At 48.9% G+C, this 25813-nt stretch overlaps 1 protein-coding gene across 2 annotated transcripts in view; it reads left to right on the top strand.

Annotated features, from left to right (window-relative positions):
• Positions 1 to 25813, top strand: part of RABL6 (RAB, member RAS oncogene family like 6) — a 54085-nt gene that overhangs the window by 25876 nt on the left and 2396 nt on the right. The window contains exons 8-15 of one of the 2 annotated variants that reach the window (XR_010616103.1): positions 2092 to 2195; positions 10150 to 10508; positions 12968 to 13133; positions 20885 to 21103; positions 21742 to 22090; positions 23847 to 24018; positions 25267 to 25379; positions 25478 to 25521. Coding sequence is in view for 1 of the 2 variants with exons in the window: in XM_065695288.1 (XP_065551360.1) it covers positions 2092 to 2195; positions 10150 to 10508; positions 12968 to 13133; positions 20885 to 21103; positions 21742 to 22090; positions 23847 to 24018; positions 25478 to 25521 (1413 nt within the window). In the remaining variant the exon portion in view is untranslated. The remainder of the gene's footprint in view (positions 1 to 2091; positions 2196 to 10149; positions 10509 to 12967; positions 13134 to 20884; positions 21104 to 21741; positions 22091 to 23846; positions 24019 to 25266; positions 25380 to 25477; positions 25522 to 25813) is intronic. The other variant, XM_065695288.1, reaches the window with a different exon arrangement.

The raw sequence follows: 25813 nt of genomic DNA on the forward strand, positions 1-25813 counted from the left end.
AGTGATGATAGAAGCTTTTACATTTCAAGAAAGATTGCATCTTCCAGTAAATGAGCATGTTTAAAGGTTATCAACTGCTATGAATCACCTGGTCTTACAGTACAAAATAGAAATGACTTAAGCCTTGCTTGTTGATTTCAGCCATGGGAGAATTTGCTAAGAATCAACCTGCTCCATGCAAGGCTCAGGCTGTGCCCTGGCTGCACAGACACTGCTGTGTGGTGCTTTTAGAAGGCAGATGAGTGACTTGCTTTTTAAATTTGTGCACTTTCTTGATAGCTTCAAAGTTGTTGTGTCTAGGAAAGTACAGGTTAAGCAGGCTAAGAAAACTTGGGCTGTTTGACCTTGGTAAGAGAAGCTGTGTGGAGAGCTCAGAGAAGCTTCAGGTGTCTGAAGGATGCCTGAGAGGGACTGTAGGGATAGGGTAAGGCTTTAACCTGCCAGAGGGGAGACTGAGATGAGCTCTTAGGCAGAAGCTCTTCCCTGTGAGGGTGCTGAGGCGCTGGCACAGGGTGCCCAGAGAAGCTGTGGCTGCCCCATCCCTGGCAGTGCTCAAGGCCAGGTTGGAGCAAGCTGCTCCAGTGGAAGGTGTCCCTGCCCATGGCAGGGGTTGGAGCTGGGTGAGCTTTAAGGTCCCTTCCAACCCAAACCACTCTGCGATTTTATATTGCCAATAGTGTATGCACAGAGACTGAACACCATTGCTTTATACAAACGTTGTATTCACACAGGGGGGTTATTCTGTAAGCTGTGTAGTAGATCCCCTGTGTACTTTTTACTCCCAACAGGATTGTTCTGCAGTGGGCATTTGTGTTGTCAAACATGGAATTAAAGATTTACTACGGTTATTGACGCTAATCTTCAGAAGGATTTGTCATAGAAAGGTTAAATGTACCTTGAGGATGATGTAGTTATAAAAGCCAGAATCTTGGTAGTTTGGAGGAAAGCTGCGGGTTCTCTTCCATCTGCTCCCATCTGGGTCGTGGTGCAGCCCCTGCTGTAGCTGTGCAGTGCTGTGACTCATGACAGCATAAGCTGTCCCTGCTTCCTGTGCCGTCAAGCATGTGGGCCATGGGAGAGGAAGGATTGGTGCTTCCAGGCACTGAATACCTGGACTTGTGACTCCAGGATTCAGGGTGTGAGCTGCCCTTCGTGCCCCTGCTCAGAGCCTCCCCAGGAGCCAGCAGTACCCCGTATGGGGCAGCCAGGGGAAGAGGCAGGATTTGGACCATGAAGTGGGGCAGTGGCTTGTCCAGGGGCTCCTCAGTCCTGCTCCTGCAGAAAGGGAGGCTGCACCAGCCGCACAGCTCAGGGCCATGAGCTGCTGGATGCTCCACAGGGAGCCCCTGGGTCTGGCCGTGCCCCTGCACATTCAGCAGGGTGCAAGTGGTTATTGATCTCTTCCTGTTGCCATCCAGGCTGTCAGAGTGTCCCATGACCATTTGCAATTGATTTTGAGCCTTTTGAGCCAGCACTTCCCCTCAGCTGAGGTTTTCGCTTGGGTTCAGTTGGAAATGTGGGAAGATAAGGACTGAATGAAGCCACCCTGGTTTCCATTAGTGAAGCCTTTCACTTGACTGCACATCTGAAATGGACTGAAGTGTCTGTCCCCATCTGTGGGCAGCAACTGAAGGCAGAGGGGCAGGGACTCCTAAAATGTTACTGAGCTGACAGGTTGTGCTCACTCCTCCACCCTGGCAGTGAAAATTCCTGTGAGGTTTTCTTGAGCTGGGTCTCGCTTGCTCTTTAGCACAGGGAAAAAGAAAAGTTCAGAAGGAATGGGTTCCACAATTGTCCTCCAAATGCAACTGGCAATGTGGTGTCTGAACATCACACATTGTTAACTTATGGCTGGCTGCAGCTCATGGAACAAGGTACTTTCTTCCACAGAGACTTTCTGGATACTTTTGCTGCTGCTTCTGATTCTCTTTGTGCTTTTGTGTTGAACACCATGAGAGGGACCAAAGCTCCTGTTTAATGCATTGCTGTGGGTAGGGTGGTGACACAAGATCTCATTGTGCCCTCAGAGTGCACAGGGATCTGTTACAGTGACCTGTCCTGCTCAGCCCCAGCTTATTTTCCTTTCTTCAGAGGGAGACGTTGCTGCGGCAGCTGGAGACCAATCAGCTGGATATCGATGCAACACTGGAGGAGCTGTCGGTGCAGCAAGAGACAGAAGATCAGAACTATGAACTGTATGTCATTGAGCCATCTTCTCTGGTTTGTTCAGGTCCAGGTGTCCCCTGAATGTTGGGCAGCCTGAGCCATGGGATGTGGCCAGGCTGAAGGGTCCAGTGGGTGACATTTAAGGGCTTTTGTGGTTGGGAGTCTTTGTTACTTTGTTACTTTGAAATAGCTTCGCCTGACATCATGTGTGTACTTCGGGAAAGGGTCTGGTTCCTACTGGCATATGATCTAGGGAGGGCAGTGGAGGTGGAGCTGAGCACATCCAGGGGCAGCACATGCAGAAAGGATTGTGGATAAGTGTGTTACAGCCTCTGGGGCTGAAAGGGGGTATTTTCCATCTCTCTACTGCTCAGCACACAATTTGGTTCCTCCTCTTCTGGCTGTTGCATTCCAGTGTATTGTGTGTCTTGGGATAAGCAGAAAGTAATGGCAACAACATCATTGTCTTTAGTTCCCTTTGAATACTTCTGGACTCCTCCGTGCATTTCTGGTTTGAAACAGTGATCAGTTCCTGCTGCCTTGGGTTTGTTCACACCCAGTCTGTGTGCTGCTGGAGGTGAACATTTGCCATTTTGAGCCCTGCAAAGCTAGTACATCTGTAGCATAAAGAGCAGGAATCTTCAGATTTGTGTGTTGTTGACAAATGTGTTCCATGAATTCCCATTGCAAGGTCTTTATTGCAGTGATGTGCAAGCCAGAGAAGTCAACCCCAGAATGAATTGGAAAAAGCTCCTTTACAGGCAGCTTTATTTGGAAGTTGGAGTCGATGGTTATGAAATATTCATGCACAGCCATTTTCACAAAGCATTTTTCAGACCAAGTTTTAGGTTTTATAACTGTAGTCATTTGTTTTCCTTTGAGAGCACTGAAATACCACATATTCCCACAGAGCAGTACTATTTCCAGAGGGTTCACCTCATTCCTTTCCTTAGGGACTGGTTAGTCTCCTCCTGCCTCCAGCAGTTCTCTTGATGTCCCTGCTCGAAGGACTGGATTGTGTGGGCTGTGCTGTCAGATTGATTTCTAGTTTATACTGCATCAGTAATGGGAAGATACTTAAAAGAACCAGGAGCTGGCAGAAATTCACAAGATCTCACTACTTACCTTTCACCCTTGACCAGCTTTAGCATTTGCTGGGCCCTTACATGTGCCACTTCAGCTCATGAATCCAGCAGAAAACTGTCTTCTGCAGGCACTGAGGGCTGCAGGCAGGGAAGCTGCTGCAGCACCTCCTCCAAGGTAATTCCTGCTCTCCTGCCATAAAATCAGGCTGTGGAGCAGGGCGAGGTGACAGTGCCAGGACATCTCTGTTGCTTCATTCATCCCTGTGCGCTTCTGGTCGCTGCTCTGTCACACTGATGCTAAATTGGGATCAGAGGGAACAGAGAGAACAAGCACGCACCCTTCTGCAGCTGTACAGAGGACCAACAGCAGCACTCCCAAATGTGGATCCCAGAGAAGACACGAGGTGGCACACAACGCTGCCTCATCAATGATGTAAGTCAGGCCCTGGCTGGGCTTTGCCTCTCTAAGAAGACACGTTTAGATGCTTCGAGCTCTTTCCAGCTCTGGCTCTAGTACTTGCCCTGTGGTTCCTCAGATGTTACATATTCAATGCAAAACCTCATTTCAGCCCTTTCTTGAGTTCCTGAATTCTTATGAACCAAACAGTCTGTAAGAACAGGTTCAGGCTGTTTTGTTTTTTTTTTTGCTCTCCTCTGAATTTATACTTCATGTGCTCATTTTTTCCATTTGTAGTTGTCCCCAGTTTATCTTCTGGCACAGGGAAGACATTTTTATGTCCAGCATGCCTGTTCCCTCACTGCGTGATGCACATGGAGAAACAGCTTTGGGGAAACTGTGGAAGCTCTTCCTGCATATTCATGTTCTTTTCAGGAATAAGCTACTGGTGGAAACATTTGCAGAGGGCAATAGAAACAGGTTTCATGCATGGTTTTCATGAGCTTTTCTGTTTGGCTGCAGTTTTTCTAGTATTACTCTTCTATTAATATCAAAAGACATTTAATTTCAAGGGTGAAGTCATCAACTCTCTTTGAATTAACTCCGCTCCCCCCCCAGATTAATGTTAGTCAAAAGGAATACTGAAATTATTCCTTGTGAGAAATCCTATCTTCTTTCACACTTAGTAGTGAGAAGCTTCAGGAAGTTGTCCCCTGTGAACCTCTGTGACTGCGATTTGTAACACGTGAGCTCCAACTTCTTCACAGGAATGAACTTCTTCACATAAGAAATGAGTTTTCAGATTGTTTACTCTATGTGTTCAAGAGCTCTTGAGCAAACTGTCAGTCAGGCTTTGTAAAACTACATCCAAAGCATGTGGGATGAACTTCATCTGAAAAGCATCTGAATGAACTTCAGATTATCTGAGCTACTGTATGATCCAGGCTACAACTTCTGCAGAGGCAGGACCTGTCCCAGGTTTGCCATGTGATGGAAGTCCTTCTGCCTACTTTCTGTATGGCTGTCACCTGCAATGTCAGGTCACCCTGGATAGCAAAGTGCTACTGTCCAGCAAGGAAGGATCACAGAATTATAGAATCATTTATTTGGAAAAGACCTTTAAGATCATTGAGTCCAAATGTTAACCCAGCCAAGGCCACCTCTAAGACATGTCCCTGAGTATCACTGAATGTTTATTCAGTCCCTCCAAGAATGATGACTCCACCATTTCCTTGGGCAGCCTGTTCCAGTGCTTGATAACCCTCTTGGTGAAGACGTTTCTCCTAATACCCAATCTAAACCGCCCCTGGCATAACTGGAGGCCATTTCCTCTCGTCGTATGGATGATGGACCAGTGACTGCAGAAGGGCATTTGTGCTCTCCTAATGAAGAGCCTTCTTTTGGGTGACACGTTCCCTGCATTAGGCAGCTCTGTTCACTGCACAGCCATTGGGTGGTATTGGGGTTTAGTTGCTGTTTGTTTCTTCTGCATAGAGCACAGATTGTAATATTGGGAAGACAGAAAGAAGGAGAAAATTCTTCCCTGTGAGGGTGCTGAGGCGCTGGCACAGGGTGCCCAGAGAAGCTGTGGCTGCCCCATCCCTGGCAGTGTTAAAGGCCAGGTTGGACACAGGGGCTTGGAGCAAGCTGCTCCAGTGGAAGGGGTCCCTGCCTGTGGCAGGGGTTGGAGCTGGAGGAGCTTTAAGGTCCCTTCCAACCCAAACCAGTCTGGGATTCTAGGACCACGGTGCTGGGTAACCTCAGCACTATTTGACAGGAGAACCTGCTGCTAGAGCTGTTCTCTTGTATCTTCAGCTCTGTACATGTGGAATCACAGCAGCTAAAGGCTGAACGGCCAGTTAAGAAAGCAAAGCCACTTTGGTTTCTCTTCCCCCTGCCCCACCTCTGTCATGTCTGCTTGCTGTTAATCACTGTTGCCATCAGATCAGGAGCCAGTGTGTACTCGATGGGACTCCATGTCATGTTTTTGTGTGTGGCAGCATTAATTATTAATTGTAACTAAGCCTGTCATCATTGCTCTGGCTAGAGAGTGGGAGAGCATGGAGTGTGTCCAGTGTGTTGTGCACGTGGGAAAGTCTGGCTGCACCAATTTTGGGTCAAGTGGAAAACCTGAGGAGCTCTTGGGGAGGAACTGTGCTCTGCAGGGCCTGGATACCAGGATTCAACCCCACTTGGCAACTGATTTCACATTCAGGGACCTGGCCTTAGGGGGAATGAGGTTCAGTACCTTTAATGAGCCCAAACCAAACATGTGGCAATGTATAACCTTCAATAACCCCAGTTAAAGTGATGCCACACAGCCTGTTAGTCTTCATTTTCACAGTTAATGAAATAGCCCAAAGCCCTCCTTGCCACATGAAATACACTGGAAAAACTGATCACAGCATGTTAGAACCAGGAGCCAAAATGCTTCAGGCTGCTCCCGTCTTCAGTGGTAAATGAGTATGAGCACTGGTAGGAACTGTGAGGCTGACAAGTCCTTGTGAGGCTATTCTGTTTGCTTTGAGAGCGGTGTGGCACTGATCTCAGGCCCTGATGAGGTTCTGGTCCCGCAGAGCATGTTCATCTTTAATATTGCATAAAGTCTCCTCTTGCGAGAGCTCCAGCAAGCAGTGTGAACACATGGGCTTGTTACTCTGCCTGAAATGGAACGACTGAAAGTTAACAAGGGGCCATGTAGGTAAGCACAGACAATCTATCTGCACTTGTGTGGCACATTTGCTGTTTGTTTCCCAATGGAACAAGTATACTCAGGTCATAGTATGTGACACCCATCTTGTGCTTGTAATAGGACCCAGTCTACTGCCCCAAGTGTGTACATGAAGCTGTTTCACAGTAAGATTGAGTCCTTTTGTGAAGGATGACAAAAAAGCTAAAACAAGGAACTCAGTGGCCAGATTGTACAGAATATGAGATAAAGCAGGCACGTGGTAGGTTCAGGCTGGTGTGTTCCCAAAACAGCCACTCGTGTGCCTCTGAAGAGTGTGTGTAAAGCCAGAGAAAGCTTTCATGCATTATGTAGTATTATCCGAGTGTGGAGGATGCTCAGACACCTCCACCCTGAAAATTACTGAGAGCTGCTGGCAGCACTCTCATGGATGCTGTTTTCCCACCCACCTCTTTCATGGCAGAAGATCTGAATATGAGCTCAGCAGAGCTTGATGATGCAGCCCATGTAAAACCTGGAGCACATCATTCTGAGTTCCCCAGTGTCATGGCACACAGCACAGAGCTTGGCCCACGTGTCTGGCTGGAGATGGGGAAGGTGGCACAAAGCACACGTGCCACAGCTCTCCATGGTGCTGTGCTGGGGTAGGAGCCCATCTTGTGCTGTCCCCAATAACCATTGTATCTTCCTACTAAAAATAACTTGCTGTCTCTTGTTCTTGTGCCCTTCACTTAAAGTAGGTGAGCAAGGCTCGGGCACACAGGTGCAGAAGCAGCCTGCATGTGTGTTACCTCCAGACTAACTGACCTCTTTATACTACAGTTATGGAGCATTTTTCTCCCTCCAGCTCTTAAAATTCCTGTGTTTCTGCAGGAGGAACAGGTGGTAGTCACAGCCTTCTTCCCTCTGGAGCTGGCTACTTGCCTAGAACAAAGCAGGTTGTTTCCAAAATGGACAGCTTTGGTAATGCAAAGTACAGTAAATCTTCAAATATCCTGATATTGTGAAGAATGTCCTGTGCTTTGTTAGGTCCAGCTTTAAGTACTCTTTGAGCTACATATTCTGTATCCTAAAATGACTATATACATACTCTGTGTGTACTTCATACGGGATCCTTAGTCTTCAGCAGACAATTGTCTTACCCTGCCTGAGTCACCCAGTTGCCATGGTGGTGGGATCCAGTGTCCTGATCAGACTCAGAGGCTGTTTGGTTCTGTTTTCATGTAGTGTTGGTGTCTTAGGTGCTCACACAGACAGCTGGGGAGCTCAGCTCAGCCAGGGGAGTGAGCAACACTGGCATCAGCATCTTGGATGCTAGATGCAGCAGTGACCAAACTTTCAGGTCTTCCAGCCGGGATTGATGCTGCTATAATCAGGAACAGGGGTGAATGTAGATCCACTGGCAGGGAATCCCATGTCTTCACAGCTGGGAGGCAGGAATCTTTAACCCTGAGTGGGGCTTGGGAGGAGGAGGAATGAGTACCACAGAGCAGAGCTATCCACCCCTCCTGCCTTGGACTCGCCAGGATCAGAGCCCAGGGGGGTGACAGGACTGAGCACCTGGTGCTTCTGGTGTGGAGCAGCAGAGCCATAGACTCTGTACAGGTGAATCTGGTGAATGGCTCTTCTGTTGTTGGACAAGGGCTGGGTGGCAGGAACACTTGGCTTATCATTCCCTCATCCCAGATACCCTGTGTGCTCTCCTTTGAGGGATGCTGAACTGCCTGTGGTGACCCTTCCTCAGGAGACGAGCAATGTGCAGCTGCTCGGCCCTGCAGCATCATGGCAGAGATGTATGGAAAACACACTGTTATATTCTGGTGGTGTGGATGATGTATTGTGCACCTCTCAAACAAACCTATTGCAATCTCCACATGGCTCAGTGCCAGACTTAAACTCCTTTCTGTTTTCTCTTTGGTGCATGACAAATCCATGCATCATTTTAGTGAAATGTGTTGTTGCACAGCTCACCCCAGCTATCTGTTCCCTGGGAGGAAGGATGCTAGAATGGATGCTCTAATCTCAGCTCTGCCAGGAGCTTGTTTTCTTAGAGCCAGTCTGCTGCATGGAATGAGCACATACCCCTTGCCCCAGTCCTGGTGGAAGCGTCAGTGAGGCTACCATAGCGTGGCACTGGTGCAGGTGCCTTGGCAGTGGTGTGACAACCAGGCCCCTTTGCTGCTCCTCCCAGGCATCGCTGCAATTGCAGCCTTTATTCCAGTCTTGAGTGGTGAGCGAGGAGAGTCCTGGCCGTTCTCATGTGGTGAACTTGGAGTGGGAGCCCTGGTTTCCTCGCCCTTAAGCAGATGACTGTTTCCTTTCTACTGTTGATTTTCTTCCTATTTCTCTTATTCAGGATCATCCAGTTCTTCCTATATCTTGTCCCTGCTCTCCTCTTTGCTAATGCTGCCTCCTATCTTGCAACCTCATGAGCAATTCCCTGGTCTCTGCTGCTTCACTTGAGGTATATCTCAAGGCCAGTCCTTGAGGAACTCTACCAAAGATTTCTCTTCTGGCTAATACTGCTTTTTGGTGCTGCCCTTTATCTCTACTTCAGCCAGTTCCTTAGTCGAGGACTTGGTTTTCCAGCTCAAGTAGCAGCTTCCTGGGGATGTTGTTCTCCAGGGCTCCAGACACTGCTGGTCACAAAGTGTATTAGTTTGTTCTTTAAAAGTATATCAGGTTGCTCCTTAAAATAGGAAGTGATATCTCAAGGCGGGTTAGAGTCTTTTAGCCCCTGCTGTTTCCTTCTGCTCTGTAGTCATTGCAGTGGAGGTGTCTGGCTCAAGGACAAGGTCATATTCTGTATGGGAGAAGAGTCTCTATTTTAACATCCTCCTTGCCTGGAGCATGACTGACTCTCTCTTGCAGAAACAGTTGAACCCAGAGCCTCTGTGCACCAGGTCATTGAGCTTAATGAGATAAGGGGTGAGACCATGACCCCTTTTATACATGGTGCTTCACTTTGGGTGTCCTCTTTACATCTCTCAGATGTGCAGCATGTGGCAGATCTCATTTCGAAACCACTTCATGGTAAGAGCCTGTCTTTCTGTTGGTGTTTCTTTGCATACAGCTTATGAAAAGACCTCTCTCTGAGAGGGCTGCAGGAGGAGGCTGCAGAAGGGATAGAGCATTTCACCCTGTCTGCTGCTGTAGGCTTTAATTTCTAGGCAGCAATCCAGCCAGGACCACAACTTGCTTCAGAGCTTCTGTTGCTTGGCTCTGCTGCCTCCCACACAGAGTGGGAGTGCATGCAGGGAGAGTCTGCCTGTGTGTCTGCAAATGTGAGAAGGATCATTGCAGTCAGTCCTCTGTGAGCCCTCTGCATAGCTCTTTTCTTTTGACGTTCAAGGATTCTCCTCTCAAACCCGTTCTTGGCTGAAAGAAGAGGTTTTTATAGCATTTGAGTTTTCTTTAACACTCTTTTCTGCACAGTCTAAAAATGTGCCATTACTGTAGCACTGACTCCCTTGGAGACATATGTCCAAGAACTGGTTTAAGGTTGTGTTTCAAGCTCTGGCATGTTCCTATAGTCTGTCTATCCAGGGAGTTCCCAGCAGCCTTGCAAATACAGGTTTCATCCTGCAGTACAACGCAGGTTGGGATTCTCCACACTTTGCTGCAAATGGAGTGACTTTAGCTCATGTGAGTGAACCAGGTTTTTATTGTGGCCTGGGGAGTCACAGCATCACTGAAAGCAGACCCACACCCTCCCAGCTCAGCACATGGCTCAAGCAGCCCTGCATCATGCTGGGGGCTCTTTTGAGCATGTTTTCTCCATTCCTTATGTTCTCAATTTATCTTCCCTGCAGCTTCCTTGAAATGATGGAAGCCCGAAGTCAAGGACACACATCACCCCTAACAACCAACGGGCAAAGCCCCTCCTCTGGCTCCCAGTCACCCATCGTACCTCCGAGCTCCACATCAACAGCCAGCTCCAGCCCGGGCACCCCACAGCCACCGCAGCCACTTCCCACAAGCTCCACCATCTCTCCTGAACCACCCCCATCCTTTTCACCAGTGCCTGCACCCGAGGCCCTGCAGCCACATGCGCCTCCTGCAGCCGCAGTCCCCCCAGCACCTCCAGCTGCAGCCCCACCACCCAAGCGCAGCATCATTTCCCGTCTGTTTGGGACATCTCCTGCGCCAGACCCCTCTCCTCCTCAGCCAGGTAGGTTGCTGGATGCAGGGTCTAAGCCAGGGTGTCACCCCTGGACTTCTCTGTGCTTGGATGCAAACTGTGTCCAGCCAGCTGGGTGGCTTCAGGACGGAAGCACTGAACATGCAGAAGACACTAATAAAATAAGTGTCAGCTTCTTACCAGCCTCTTTAATCACAGAATCATATCGTAGGATCCCAGACTGGTTTGTGTTGAAAGGGACCTTAAAGCTCATCCAGTTCCAACCCCTGCTACAGGCAGGGACACCTTCCACTAGAGCAGCTTGCTCCAAGCCCCTGCGTCCAACCTGGCCTTGAGCACTGCCAGGGATGGGGCAGCCACAGCTTCTCTGGGCACCCTGTGCCAGCACCTCAGCACCCTCCCAGGGAAGAACTTCTGCCTAAGAGCTCATCTCAGTCTCCCCTCTGGCAGGTTCAAGCCATTCCCCTTTGTCCTGTCCCTACAGGTCCTTGTCCAAGGCCCCTCTCTTGAATAGTGTTAGAGGAGCTATTTGTAGCTCAGTCTTCACAAAAGTGTGGCAACCCAAAGGGGCTCCTGTGTGTTAACACAGAGCAGCAGAGTGCTGGTTTTAAAGGTTATTCAGCCAGAAGTGATTGTGTCAGTGCAGGCTCTGCAGCATTTCTCCTCCAGGGGAATCTGCTCCTTTAGAGATGGTCTGAGGAGGAGGGCACCCGCTTTGGCTTTTGCCTTAGTGCCAGCACACAATGGAGCAGAGGAGCAGAGTATTCAGCCTGAGCCCTGCTGGGTGAAGTTGCAGGGCAGAAGCATTGAGGGGGTTTGTTGCATGTAATTTTACTGATCCAGACCTCAGTTTGCCTGTCACATTGACTTTGTTGGCAGAGCTAACTGGAGCTGCAGAGCTGGAACTGCCTAAAGATCAGTAGCGTGACATAGTTTGAATCCCCCTTTGGAAATACCTTCCCTCTCAAACTGTCAATTCCTAGAGCTCACAGCACTCTCCAGACACCCACAGAATGAAAGGAGGAGGTGCTGGAACACGATTTGCAGCTTCACATGTTGAAATCTTTCAGGTTTAGATCTGCACACAACAGTCTGCAGCCATGAACCCGCTACCAGATACGACACAGTGCACCTAGAGGTTATGGCTCTTCCTACCCAGAAATATACAGGTGCAGATCCCTTGTCAGTAAAACCCCCTTTCATGTTGGTATATAGAAATCAAAAAAGTGTCTCCTGACAGTATTGCAGTTGTTGGGGTTTGCGGCTTTTTTTAAATCTACCACTTAGCTGGAGAATTGCTTTAGGCTGGTGACTGCAGCCCTGGTATCTCGAGGATGCTTTTTAGCAGGGTTGCAAAATGCAGGAAAAGCTGATCTGTCAGTGGTATTAGGTTAGCGTGCCAAGGGTCTGCACCTCTGCAAAACATACCTTGCAGAACTCCCTGCACACCCAGGGACAGCTAATGGGAAATCACTTGAACAATCACTGTCACAAAGTACTACTTGGTTTTTATGGCAGCTGCTCTTTAAGCTTTGCCTTGAAGTCTTGCAGGAATAATTCTTTTGGCTGTGTTTGAGCTCACACCAACGCTGCTCTGTGGCATTAGGAATAGTGTTATTGATATGCAAAAGTGATCTGAAAGCTGTGCTAGTAGAGCAAAATCTAGAAAAAGATACACAAAGCACCCAAAAGAACAGAGCTGGGTGTGAAGTGCAGCATGGACAGGAGAAACAAGTTAAATACTGCAAACTGAAAAGGTTCATGGCTTCACGCTTCTTAGTTCTGCTACTTTCATGAGTTTTCATCCTGATACCTTGAAGATAAGTAAAGGTGTCTCTACAAATGAGCTATATTAAAGCATGTCTATTTGCAGTAGTTCTTGAGCTTTTGGTTACACAGTTTTTGGTTTGCATTTAAAAACACCATGTGAAGGATTCTGACTGTGACAGTTCCAGTTGAAGAAGCAGGAGGTAAGTGGGTGAACTGAACAGTCTGGGAAAGGCAACCGAATCCTGAAGGGGCAGCACACAGGAGCAGTGCATGCAGCATTGGTATGAGAGGCTGCACTGGATAGGGCTTGGAGCAAGCTGCTCTAGTGGAAGTTGTCTCTGTCCATGGCAGGGATTGGAACTGAATGAGCTTTAAGGTCCCTTCCAACCCAAACCAGGCTGGGGTTCCATGCAAGCCTGTTGGTGGCATAGGCAGTCGCAGCAGTCCCTGCAGAGCAGTCAGATGTGCTGATAGCCTTTTGAGGCCCCTGTGTCAGCTGGGTGCATTTGAAACCACAGTGGCCATGTGTGGTCTCTGAGTGCCTTCCTGCAAGATGAGACTGGTTTGAGTATCCTGTTCACATCCTTCCTCTTCCCTTGCTGTGTAGCCAAGGTCTTGCTCTATGGCTGCTGCCACCCTGTGCAGGATAGGTCTGTAAAAAGCAAATTTGTCTTGCTTGTGGTGAGCCCTGTGGTTTACAAGTGCTGTTGCCAATGCAGACCCTGCTGCTGCCACTCCTGCTCCCCATCCTGAAGCCCCTGCAAAGGTACAGAGTGTGGAGGACTTTGTTCCTGATGACAGTCTGGACCACAGCTTTCTAGAAGATCCAGCCCCACAGAAGGACAGAGGGAAACCGCAGACTAAACACCGTGTTGATAGTGAAAGGTAAGGAAAAGGGGATGGAGGGAGGGTGAGACGGGGACATACTGGGATGTGCACTCTGAGGAGTCAGGCCTGGGTAACCTGTTGTAACTGTTCAGAAAGGTTTGCAGAGCAAATAACTGCCCCTAAAGCCTTTTTGGCTGTGGTGTAGTCAGTCATAGCATTCCCTGTCTCCCATTTCATGATACACACTGCTCTTCAGGAATGAGGAACAGCAGTAAGAGCTAGTTATCGCCTTCCTGGCTTTGCTGTCTTGCTTTCATGTTCAGTGTTAAACCACTGGGATGCTCTGGGTCAGGAAGGGATTTGCCTTCTGGAACACGGTGCAAGGATATTGTGCTTTGCTTAATGAATATTTCCCAGTGCAGAGGCCCAGTGCATGGCCAAGCTCCTTCCTGGCCTGGTACTGCCATTCCTGAGGTGTTTGTTAGAGGACACCTGGGGGCACACAGTGGGATTCCAGAAGGAAGGATAGAGAGGGTCGTGCTCCCTTGGGAGTGTCACTTCCTGCTTGCCCGCAGCCTTCAGAAAAATCCTAGAGAGGGCTTTCCCTTTTTTTATGTCCATTTCTAATGTTCCTTCCCAGCATTTTCTCTCTAAACTGGAGCGACATGGATTTGATGGATGTACTGTTTGGTGGATGAGGAATTGGTTGGATGGTTGCATCCAGAGAGTAGTGGTCAGTGGCTCAGTGTCAATCACAGATTGATGCTGGCTGGTGTCTCTCAGGGCTCTGTATTTGCACCGGTACTGTTTAATATCCATCCATGACATGGGCAGTGGGACCCAGCACCCTCAGTAAGTTTGCAGATGACACGAAGCTGCGTGGTGCAGTTGGCATGGCTGAGGGACAGGATAACATCCAGAGGGACTTGGACAAGCTGGAGAAGTGGGCCCATGTGAATGCCATGAGGTTCAACGAGGCCACAAGCAAGGTCCTGCACACAGGTCAGGGCAACCCCCAGTATCGTAGAATCACAGAATAGGGGGATGGAGGGATTGAGAGTGATTGTGAAGAAAAAGATTTGGGGTGTTGGGTGAGGAGAAGCTCCCCATGACCCGGTCTTAGTGTGCGCTTGAGCCCAGAACCCCCCCTGTGCTGGGCTGCACCCCCAGAGCATGAGCAGCAGCTCAGGGAGGGGATCCTGCCCCTCTGCTGCGCTCTGGGGAGACCCCCCCTGCAGCCCTGATCCAGCTCTGGGGCAGCAGCACAAGAGGGATGTGGAGCTCTTTGAGCGAGGCCAGAGGAGGCTACGGAGGTGCTGCGAGGGCTGGAGCAGCCTGGAGAAGAGAAGGCTCCTGAAGGGGAGACCTGAGAGCAGCTCCAGTGCCTAAAGGGGCCACAAGAAGCATGGAGAGGGGCTTTGGACAAGGGCCTGTAGGGACAGGCCAAGGGGAATGGCTTTAACCTGCCAGAGGGGAGACTGAGATGAGCTCTTAGGCAGAAGCTCTTCCCTGTGAGAGTGCTGAGGCACTGGCACAGGGTGCCCAGAGAAGCTGTGGCTGCCCCATCCCTGGCAGTGTTCAAGGCCAGGTTGGACGCAGGGGCTTGGAGCAAGCTGCTCTAGTGGAAGGTGTCCCTGCCCGTGGCAGGGGTTGGAACTGGATGAGCTTTAAGGTGCCTTCAGCCCAAGCCAGTCTGGGATTCCATCCTCCAAATGGCAGAGCTCTGCTCTAAGCCAGATTTTAATTTGGTTTGGTTTTTTGTTGGCTTTTTTTTTTTTTTCACCTTTTCCTGGCTTTGATTTAAAAAAAAAAAAAAATAATAAAGAAAAGGGATTGTGTCTGAGCTGCCCTGACACAAGGATGTGCCATGAGCAGTCTGAAAGGAGACTGGCACTTTAAAGGTGACTTAAGTGTCCCACAGGATCTGCATCCCTCAGCTCACAATGGAACTTGCCTCATGCCTCTTGTCATCACAGTGGATTAAGCAGGAGAGTCATTAAATGCTGATACAGCTCATCTGTGAACCTGGAGTATTCTGTATCTTTTGATGTCTTTGACGTGATTCATGGTTCTCTGTTTCAACCAGAATGACTTAAATCAGTGCTGTGTATGAGGCTCAGTGCCCGTCTCCTGCAGGTCAGCCTGAATCAGCATCCCTGGTGGTGCTGGAACACGTGGATGCTGTATTAGAAAATAAAAAGAAAAAAAAAAGGAGGGAAGAAAACCCCAGTGGTGGCTGCTGGGAGCTACTGGGAGCTGCCGGGCTGCTCTGGCTGCAGCTGAGTGCTGATTCTGTGCTGTGATAAACAAGGACATGCAGGGAGCCAAGCCTGACCTGCCTGGGCTTTGCTGCAGCTCTTACTGTGGGTGAGAGGCTGAATCTTTAACAAAAGCTTTAACTTCTCCAGAACATCAGTGGCTGGAAGCAAATAGATGTTAAAGCCAAACACCTTTAACAGTGGTGCAGGAGCCCTGCTCCCTGTTTTGAGAGGTGTCACATTCTTGGCTGCTGTGATGCCCTCGTGCCTTCTCTCTCCAGTCTGGGAACTTCCAGTGACTATGAACTGGTGGGGACAGAAAATGAGAGACCTTTGGAGTTTCACAGAGCACAGAGAGAATGCTTTGTCACAGCTTCATCCTTTGATGACACCTCTGTTGTAACCATCTGCAGTTAGAACAGCTCTATTTCCCTAGAAGTCCATGCAGCACATCCCTGTTAATTCAAAGTCTTGTTGTTTCTCTGCAGCTTGGCACCCATGTCTTCCTCTGGTTTCTTGTGTAGCTTGCACAGTTTGCATAGTGGTGTGGCAATTTTACCTTCTGTTTCTTGCTAAAAAAGACCAGCAATAATAAGCCAGATGTACTGAAATTCAGAGCTATAGACATAGTTCTGACCATCACCTGCAATAACTGATTTCTTTCAGGATGCCAATTGCAGCCTCATGATGCTCAGGAGCAACGTGAGAGTTCTGTAAGCACTACCTCTAAACCAGCTTCTACTGCAGGGAGTGGGTTGTTGTAGTTGCAACGAAATCTGCTGCTGCAGACCTTTATCTTTGATCTAAAGAATACAGAAGTGGCTGTGAAGCCACCAAAACCCAATGGAGGCTTTACTGGGTTTGAAAATGAAATACTGGAAGCCTGAGAACATACTAGAGAGATGCGTTCATGTCTCCTGATTGCTTTTAAGCAGATACCTGAGTGTTCAGCTCACTCAGCTTGCCAGCAGTTCTTTTGAGTGTTCTGTAACCACGTGTATGCTCCAAATGGCTCCAAGTGCCATTGAAGATATGGCAGAAGAGTTTTGAGAAGTTGTGAGGTTACTTCTCTTACCCAACTAAGAGGAATTGCCTTGCTGTCTGTAAGCAAGAGCCTTGCAGTTAGCTCATGTGCAAGTGCCTTAGTGCTCTGTGCATTGCACATGTGCAGCAGAGACAGTTACAGTCACAGAATCACAGCCAGGTTGAGGTTGGAAAGTTCCTCTGGAGTCATCCTGCTCACCCAGGGCCACCCAGGACCATTCCAGATGGCTTTTCAATATCTGCATGGATGGAGAATCCACAACCTCACTGGCAACCTGTGCCAGTCCTAAGTCACCCTCACAGTGGAAAAAGTGTTTCCTGATTTTCGTAGGGACTTCCTGTGTTTCAGTTTGTGCTCTTTGACTCGTCCCATCATTGGGCAGCCCTGAAAGGAACCTGGCTCCATCTTCTTGCACCCTCCTTCAGGTATTTAAATACATTTATAAGGTCCCCCTCAAGCCTTCTCTTCTCTGGGCTAGGCAGTTGCAGCTCTCACGTGGGAGAGCCCTTCCTCATGCGAGAGCTGCTCCAGTCACTTCATAATCTTCATGGCCCTCTATTGGGCTCTCTCCAATCCAGGCCCATGTCTCTCGTACTGAGGAGCACCCAGAACTGGACACAGCACTCCAGGTGTGGCCTCACCACTGCTGGGCAGAGGGCAGGGATCACCTCTCTCAGCCTGGGGTGATACTGTGCCTAATGCGGCCTTCATTGCAATGAAGCAGTGGCACCTTGCTGACTTATGTTCAACTTGATGCCCACCAGGACCCCCAGCCCCTCTTCTGCCGAGATGCTTTCCAGCAGAGTTCCCAGCAGCATGTCTTGATGCACAGGGTTGTTCCTCCCCAGGAGCAGGGAGCTCCTGCTGCTAGGAGCTCCCAGTTCAACCTCCTGGCTGAACTGCAGGAGGTTCCTGTAGCCCATTTCTCCACCCTGGCGAGGTCCCTCTGGTGGCACCATGACCCTCTGGTGTACCAGTCACTGCTCCTAGTTTGGAGTCATCTGCTGAGGGTATACACTGCACCATCATCCAGATCATTAATGAAGATGATAAACACAACTGGGCCCCTTATTCATCCCTGCTGCACACTGCGAGTTACTGGACTCCAGCTAGACTTTGTGTCACTGGTCACCATATTCTGGGCTCTGTCCTTCAACCAGTTTCCAGACACTATGGTGTCACCTTTACCCGTCCTCTCTTTAATCCTGTCCCATACACTCCCAGTTCCCTCAGGCAGAGCTCCATGCGTTGCACTGGTCGTTGACATAGAGGGTGACTCCTTGGGAGAGGAGAGGGTCTTGTTCTCCTGTTGGAAGCAGGGTGTTATGCTTTGTGACTGAGCTGCTGCATCATGTCAGGCCTGGGCTTGCTTCCATGTGTAAGAACTTGTTTCTGAGTTTCGGAAAGAGGTTTGGAAGTCTGTGATTTCTCATCCATCTTGTTGACATTGGAGGTTTGTTTACAGTGATGCCCGGTGAACTTCTCCCATTCCCTGCTCCATAACATCTCTGAACAATGGAGCAGGAGCTGACATGGAGCAGTGATGTTATAAAAAAAGCACTTCTTTGTTTCTCAAGCATGCTGTCAGTGAGGGAATGTGCTCCTGCCTGTGGGACGAGGCTACTCTTGCCCAAAGATCAGGCAGCTACTGAGACTTTCAGCATTTACTGACATCTCTTGGAGTTGCTATAACTGAATCCCAGCACAGATCTACAGAGATGGATGGAGTCCTGGGTTTTGTTTAATGGTGTGTGTGTTCTCTAGCTTGCAATAAGGAGAGCTCCCAAAACCAGTTCCTTCACCAGCTCATTAGGAAGGCAGTTCCAGCTGCTGGTTTGCTGTTTAGGAACCTAATTTGCTGCTCTTCAGTTTGATCCCCTGAGCCAGTGGGTATGTGACTGCACTGGAGGAGCTAATCTGGCTCCAGGGCTCTCCTTTTCCCCGCTGCTAAGTCAGGCTGGCTGAGATCCATGGATGGGCTGTAGATGTCTGCAAGCGAGGCTGTGCTTACAGGATTCCTCATCTGTCTTCTCAGCATCACTAGATGTATATCTTAGCCATGGGTAAGTCCTTCTTACATCTGAAGGGCTTTGAGCTGGTTCTTTGCTTTAATGGCATCTGGGTTTTTTTTGACAATCACTTTTTGACAACCTTGCTGCACTAGACCAAGCAAGAGAAGCTGAGGACACCGGTTCACAACAGGAGACCTCCATCTCCTAGAAGACAGCCAGGCAGCTCATCCTGCTGTGTGTGATTGTCTCACTTTATCTGCTGCTTTAGGGTTTGGGTTTTTACTTGTTCTCTAGCCCCAAAACCTGACTGCCCAGAGGATCCTGCTGGCTCTGTGGCCACACAGCAGGGCTGGTGGAACACAGTCCATTCAGGTTTGGGCCCATGCACTTGTGTTGCAGCAGGGTTTGTTCCATCACCAGCATGAAGGAGACCTCAGCATGCTCTTGATCAGTAGCTCAGCCACAGGTCTTGGCAAGCTCAGGCATTTTTGGTGAGTACCTGCACCTGCAAACATATTGGCTTAACACTAACACAGGCTTGGCACCACAAAAGGCATTGGAGAGAGTGGTGCAATGTGGTTGGGTTTGCATGCTCTGGATTCCTTCCAGCTGGAGCCTTAGGACCACAACCCAGTACTAACTCTGCATTGTTCATAGTGCAGCAGTGTTTTTTCTGAGGGGTGCTCACTCCATGGCTTTGCTCTGAAGCTGTGACTCTACAATTTGTGTGTGAGTTGCAGATGGAAGCAGTGCATTCCCTGCAAGGGGAGGTGATCTGCTTTGTGCGGGTGAGTGAACACACATGGACATCCTGTTCAGACTGGGAATGCTTTACAGGCTGCAGATCTCATATGGTGTGTGGTAGAAGGACAGTGGCAGCAATCTCTGAAGAGTCCCAGTGCTTAATGGAGCAATGCAGTGTTAGAGAAATGCAGTGTCACCAGTTCAGAATAACATCCTGCCATTTTTAGGACACAATCCATTTACTTTCCAGCACATTTCCAGAGGAACCCTACCAGTGCTTTGCAGACCACAGAAATCACTCATCATTCCTCCAGCCTTGGCTGCTGCTTTGGGCACCAGTTTCTTTCCTCCTTTGTGTGGGACAGGCTGTGTGCCTCCTCTCTGGCTCAGGATGAGAGCAGCAGTGTTTTATGAAGGGGCTATTCAGCAGCCTGTCTCTGCTTAGCTAGGAGCTGTGCTGGGAGCAGGGGGAGCCGCACCAAAAGCAGGAGAGAGAGGGTGTTAGCCCTGATCCAAGCACTGACCCAAACAAGCAGTGGTTGTAATCACTGCCAATGCGCTGTGCAGGTTGTCATAAGTGTGGTGTCCCAGATGTCACAAATAACAACATTACCTGGTGGCGGATGTATTAATTCTTTAAAACTAACCTGTAAACCAGTAACTGGCCATAAGAAGAACCAGGCTGAGTAATAACAATTATCTGGACTGTGTTCAGGCCTCAGCATTTCTCATCCCATCAGCGCATCATCTTCCACTGCCTCTTCCAGTGCTAGCTATGTGCTAGTGACTGGGAGCAGCACCCTCATGCAGATTAAGGATTTCAGGTTTTGATGATTCATTTTATGCCTCTAAAATGGGATGTGGTCCAAGCTATCATCTCGGTTTTTGGTCTCTGTGTACAAATGAAGCTGTGTTTGTACAATCCAAGTCAAGTCATTAAAAGGACAGTGACTCTTGTGCGGGTTGTCAGAAGGAGCTGGGTATCTGCTGCACATAAAGCAAGTAGAATGAGGAAAGGTGATGCAAAGACTCATCTGCTGAGGCTGGGGAAAACATCTGTGTTCCTGACATGAGCAAATCCTTCTGAAAGTATTAAAGTTGCTGAGTCCTGGGGACATTGCGACAAGAATCCTCAGCTGGTAATTTCGGCTGCAAAGCTCTTTATCAGTCTGCCTCTGAGCACGTAACCGTGTTGAATGCAGGGAGCCTGACAGACTCCCAGCTCTGAAAGTGTGTCCTTAGGTGAATTTAATTTGGGGAGTGTCAAAGCCGTTGTGGTGGCGGGTACCTGCCTGCTTCAGGGAGCACAAGAGACACAGAAATAAACCCAGCAATCTAATAGCTGCAAGTGAATTCCCCAGGAGTGGCAGTGTCTGATCAGGTTTAATTACAAGCTGTGGGCTTTAAGGCAGGCAGTTCCCATGGTTTGATTGACTGATCCTTGCATGTTGAACCAGAGATCTTCCAGTAGAGCTGGAGCAATGGGCAGCTCTGAAGCTCAGCTTTTCCAGCCACTCTTTGACACATCCAGTTGTGGCCGATTTTGTAGAGGGTTTGTGCCACGGCTGCAGCTCATGCGGATCAGGTCTGAAGAGGCCAGTGGCTGGGTGGTGCAGTGTCACTGCCCTGGGCTGAGGGGACATGCAGTTGGCTGGAAAAGCCAGGCAAGTGGCAGTCTGCTTTCCAGGGGAGGTCTGGCTGTCCCAGCACATCCTGGGGTGCTGTGTCTGATCCTTGCCTATTCTGCAGCGATGGGGAGGCCCCTGGAGGGAACCCCATGGTGGCAAGCTTCCAAGATGACTTGGATCTGGATGACAAGATCCCCAGCAGACCCATGCTGGCAGCAGAACGGGTGCCGAGCAAGAACGTCACCCTCTCCAGTGAGGAAGAGGAGGAAGAAGAAGTGAAGGACTCTAAGGTCATTCCCACACCTAATGAAGACATCAACATGGAGCAGGAAAAAAAAAGGTACAAAGCACAGGCTGAAGCGTGGGGTTGCGCTGGCAAAGGGGCCTCTCCTCAGTCCTGCCTCTGGCTTCTGGGCATCCTTTAGGCAATCTTGGTGTCTGTTCCTTCAGCTGTAAGCTGGGCTGTGTTTTCTTTAGCTGAGCCTGTTCTGTGCAGTGTTTGCTGCACCACACACAGGCAGCATGCCCTTGAGCACTGTGCTCCTGTCACTGGAATGTTTCTGCTTGGGAATGGCCCAGCCTTTTCCTCCAGTTTGAGCAGAGGCTGGAACTGAGCACCTCAATATCTGTTCATAGTTGAGTAAGGAGGACAGAGGGGTTGAGCCTTGTGAAGGGAGTGGAAGTCATTCACCACACCCTGTGCAGAACAATGAACTGGACCATGTTCTCCACATACCACATCCTGTATGTGATAGGCATGGGCCAGCTGGTGCAGGCGCCTCTGCGGCAGCATCCACAGTGACTTGAGGGCTATTTTCAGCCTGAGTGGTATGTGTTTGACCATCCACCCCCCTAGGATGAACTACCTCTGCTGTGGAGATGCAGCCCTGAGGCAGGCTCAGTCACTAATTAGTCACTGTGCTTTGCTTCACAGAATGGGGGTGGACAGGCTCTGACAACTTGTTTCCTTCTTCTCAGGTCTTCCAGAAATTCTCTAAAACCACAGAGTGAAGCCGTTTTGACCAAAGCAATGGACCCGAAGCCTCCTGACACTTTACCTCCACGTTCTGGGTCTGAAAGAAACAGCAGCAGCAAGGCCCACACCAGCCTGCCAGCTGCTGCTGCTGCAACCCCAGCAGCAGTCCAGGCCACAAAGACCACTTCTCAAAGCAAAGGACACACTCTTAAGCAGAAAGTGGTCAAAGAGGAAAAACCTGAGGAATCTGACAGTGATCAAGAGGGACCAATAGCTACTCAGATGCTGTCATTTGTTATGGATGACCCGGACTTTGAAAGTGAGGATTCTGACAGCCAGAAGAAGAAAATGGTAAATAACATGCATGAATTGCTGTGTGCTGCTGTCAAGCTGAGCTTGAAGTGTTGAGGCATCTCATGAGCAGAGCTTTCGACTGTTCCCCCATCTCTCAGCAGCGCTCACAGCACTTCAGGTGCTAAGCAACCTGTAGAGATTGATGTAAGCACAAACCCACTGTGACTGTTGAAGCCACATGGCAACAAGATTTGTGCTTACGGGTTTTAATATGCTGTTTATTCTCAGTAGGGCCAAAGTGGTGTCAGTCCAGCAGTGTGCAAGGTATAAAGTACAGAGCTCTAATGGGTTTTCACCCAAGGTTCAACATGTAGAAGTGTGTATGTGCCAGAGGGTGAGCTCCCTACAGCAATCAAAAGGCTGTAACAAGAATTGTTTGGCAAAGCTTCTTACTGAAGTAGGAAAATCTGGGAAAGAGTTTCCAGTATCGCCAGGTTGGCTGTAATGTCTCTGTGACGTTCAGCATGTGGACAGCTGCTCAAAGGCATGGTGCAGCAGGAGTCCCCTCTGCATCCATTGGGTGTTACAGATGGAGAAAACACAAGTATCTTCTCTGGGCTGGTAGGAACTTGCTGCTTCTGTGGCTGGAGATATCCCTGCTTTCAGTGATCTGTACTCACAGCAAAGCAATCCCTAGAAACTGCTAGCCATGATTTGAGATGGGATTCCTGGTGTCTGGGGTGTTCGGGAGTGTTGGATGTGTTTGCATCATTCCAGAGTCCTGCAGAGAGGATGGTTGTCCCAGTTTCTTCACCCTTGCCTATGTGTCGTGCTGTTTATTAAGTAGTTTTCCATTCGTTTTGCATTGCCAGTACCTACTTTTCTTGGCACTTTAATGTGAAAGCAAAAGTATTTGGAACAAATTTACTTCTCTTCACATGCAGTGACGAAAACAGGATCTGTGAGGGAGTTTTGCCATTACAGCAGTGTCAGGGAGATGCCCCACAGCGTGTGAATGCTTGACACCTACAAGGGTTACTGGTCAGGCAGAGCAGTAAAACACCACCATCAGCAGGGAGGAAGGAGCATTGCTCAGACCAGCAGCAGCGCAAGGCTGTGTTTGTGCAGTATGGAGGATAGAAAGAAAGGGTGGTTAGTGAATTCTGGAGAGGATCAGTTGGCAGGAATCACCAGATCGTTAAACTCCATTTCCATCCCCATCATGCCGGGACAGAGGATTTTTGGGTGATATCCAGTCTCTGCAGCATCCTATTTATTTAGCCCACACTAAAGAGGCAAGTGTGCCCTGGAAGCATATTCCCTTTTGACTCGATGAGGGGAGATACTCTGCAAACACATCACATCCTTGGCCCTACTGCAGGTTGCCTCTCATTCAGGAGACCCCACAGAGCTACACAGCAACAAGGTTTTGCCTGTTAGGTCTGGAGGCGAGTTCTCAGCCCATTAGATTTGATTTGAGATGCCTCTCCAGGGCAGTTAGAGGCTGCTGCTGTCAAGCTAACACAGTTGAAGGTCTCATTTAATGCCTTTACGTCAGGAATTAGATTTTGGTAGCAGGAATGTTACATTGCCAGAGCACACTGCCCAGTACCAGTGCTACTGAGGCATTTTACCAAGGCAAGAAATAGAGCTTATGAGATCAGGAGCATTGATTTCCAGGCACTAACAGCTCAGTTCAGCTGCCATTTCCTTCCCTCCTCCCTGCCTGCTGACATCTCATGTCTTGTGTGCAAAATGCTGAGAGATTTGGGTTGAAAACCTGTGGGTGTTGTCTGCCTCTTCTTGTCTCCAGGATGAATTCCCAGTCCGGGAAGATCTCTCTGAACTATCAGATGATGATACCTCGTTGGCAAAGCCACCCCAGGCTGTGAAAGCAACAGTCCACTCCTTTAAACTGAAAAATGACTCAGATCTCTTTGGTTTGGGTTTGGAAGAAGCTGGTCCCAAGGAGAGCAGTGAGGAAGGTAAAGGTCACCCCTTATTTCCACTCTTCCTGGTTTTGTTTGTCAGGCTTCTGTTTTATCCAGAATGGTTCCAGTGTGTAAGGAAACCAATTTGCACTAAATAAAATAGCCTGTAGGGTCACGCAGTTCCTTGTGTGAGTCTCTAGTGGGGTTTAACACATCATAAATACCTTTATTTAAGTTTTTCCCCATGGGGAGCGGGGGAACTTGGTTTATCCATAGCAACCACCATGGACTATTTTGGTCCCAGCTGGAAGCAGAGCACATCCTTCACAAGCTGCTTCTGCATAAGGCTTCCTGCTTTACACTGCCTGCCTGGGAAGTGGTGCTCAGCACCGCAGTGTCCACCCCCTCAAAGATTTGGATCAACTTCAGCAAGATGCTCTGATATTCCTTGCCAATTTGCTCTTCTATTTTTGGGAAGGGCGAGGTGGGATTTTGATCACAACCTGATCACAAGCATTCCTCAGACTTTCCTGCCCTCCCCATCCCCTGAGGGTATAACTCTTACCCCCAGAAATACTTTCTGCTGTCTTGACATTACTGCAAAGCAACTTCCTATAGATCTGCCCCTGATGCCACCACAGAAGATGGGAAGTTGAAGACTTAAGTGGGGGAACAAAGCTGTAAGCAGCACCAGAGAGAGACCTTTTTGAATAACTATTCCAAAACTATAAGCAAGGTGCCACAGGCTGGGGTGGCTTTATCAGCTTGAGCTTTGACTTACTGAACAGTGTAGCTTGAAATAGCTGGAAGTGCATCTGCAGAGGTCCAGATCAATAACTGAACTTCAGTTTAGCATCTTTAATAATTCAATGTGGATTCCTTCTATCTCCTCTTTCTCAAATAAATATAAAAGCCTACCTTTGCGTCAGTGAGTTGGAGCTTTACCAGGAGTTAGACTTCTCCAGGGCTGACTTGTATTTACAGATCAACTGAGTAAAAGTGAGTGTGTAGGTAAGACTGACAGATGATAGGCTAATATCACATGTGGAATATGGTGCAGTTATAAAGCGTCCTGTGTATCAGCCAAGTAAATACTCTCCTGATCAAGGGGGGTTTGTGCAAAGGCAGTAGACAGTCAGCAGTCAAAGCAGCAGCCAGGTCATCACTCACAGTAACCTGAGACAAATGTTTTGACAGTGATGAACACTGAGATTCGTTTAATACTGTGAAAGTAGCCACCCTGTAGAGGAGGGCTGCAACACTGACACTTTGGCCTTGTGCTGATAAGATTTCCGTACACAGTGACTGCTGGCCTGTCATGGCCCTCCCACTGCTGATGCTGTGGCCTGAATGGTTCTTCCGTCACTAGCTGAACTCCCAGAAGCACAAACCAACCCTAATCATCCCAGGATTATGTGAGTCTCAGGAATCGGGACAGGGCAGAATTGCTTCTCTTCTGGTTCAGTTGATTAAAAACAATATTGTTTGGGTTTTTTTTTTTTTGTTTGAACAGATAAACAAAAGGAGAAAAAAAAGAAGAAAAAGAAAAGCAAAGAGGTACTGTTGAATTCCTCAGAGCTGATCTGCCATGTTATCTACTGCTCAAGGAGGGGGGTGGCCTTCCACAGTGCACTCTGCGCCTGGTGGACTTCCTTCCGTTCTCCCATCCTACAACCAGACCTGTGCCTCCCAGGCTCTAAAAACAAGCTTTTAGAAGAGCTGACTTTTGAGCAGGGAGTGTGTGACTTTGTAAAATACAGGGTTAAACAGAGCCATGCATCTCTGCTGGGCTGAGTCCATTGAGAGCACCATGGCTTTCTGCAAGCAGAGGGGTGCCTCAAGAGTCAGC

The sequence above is a fragment of the Lathamus discolor genome, chromosome 15 (genome assembly GCF_037157495.1).
Source record: "Lathamus discolor isolate bLatDis1 chromosome 15, bLatDis1.hap1, whole genome shotgun sequence".
Lineage (NCBI taxonomy): Eukaryota > Metazoa > Chordata > Aves > Psittaciformes > Psittacidae > Lathamus > Lathamus discolor.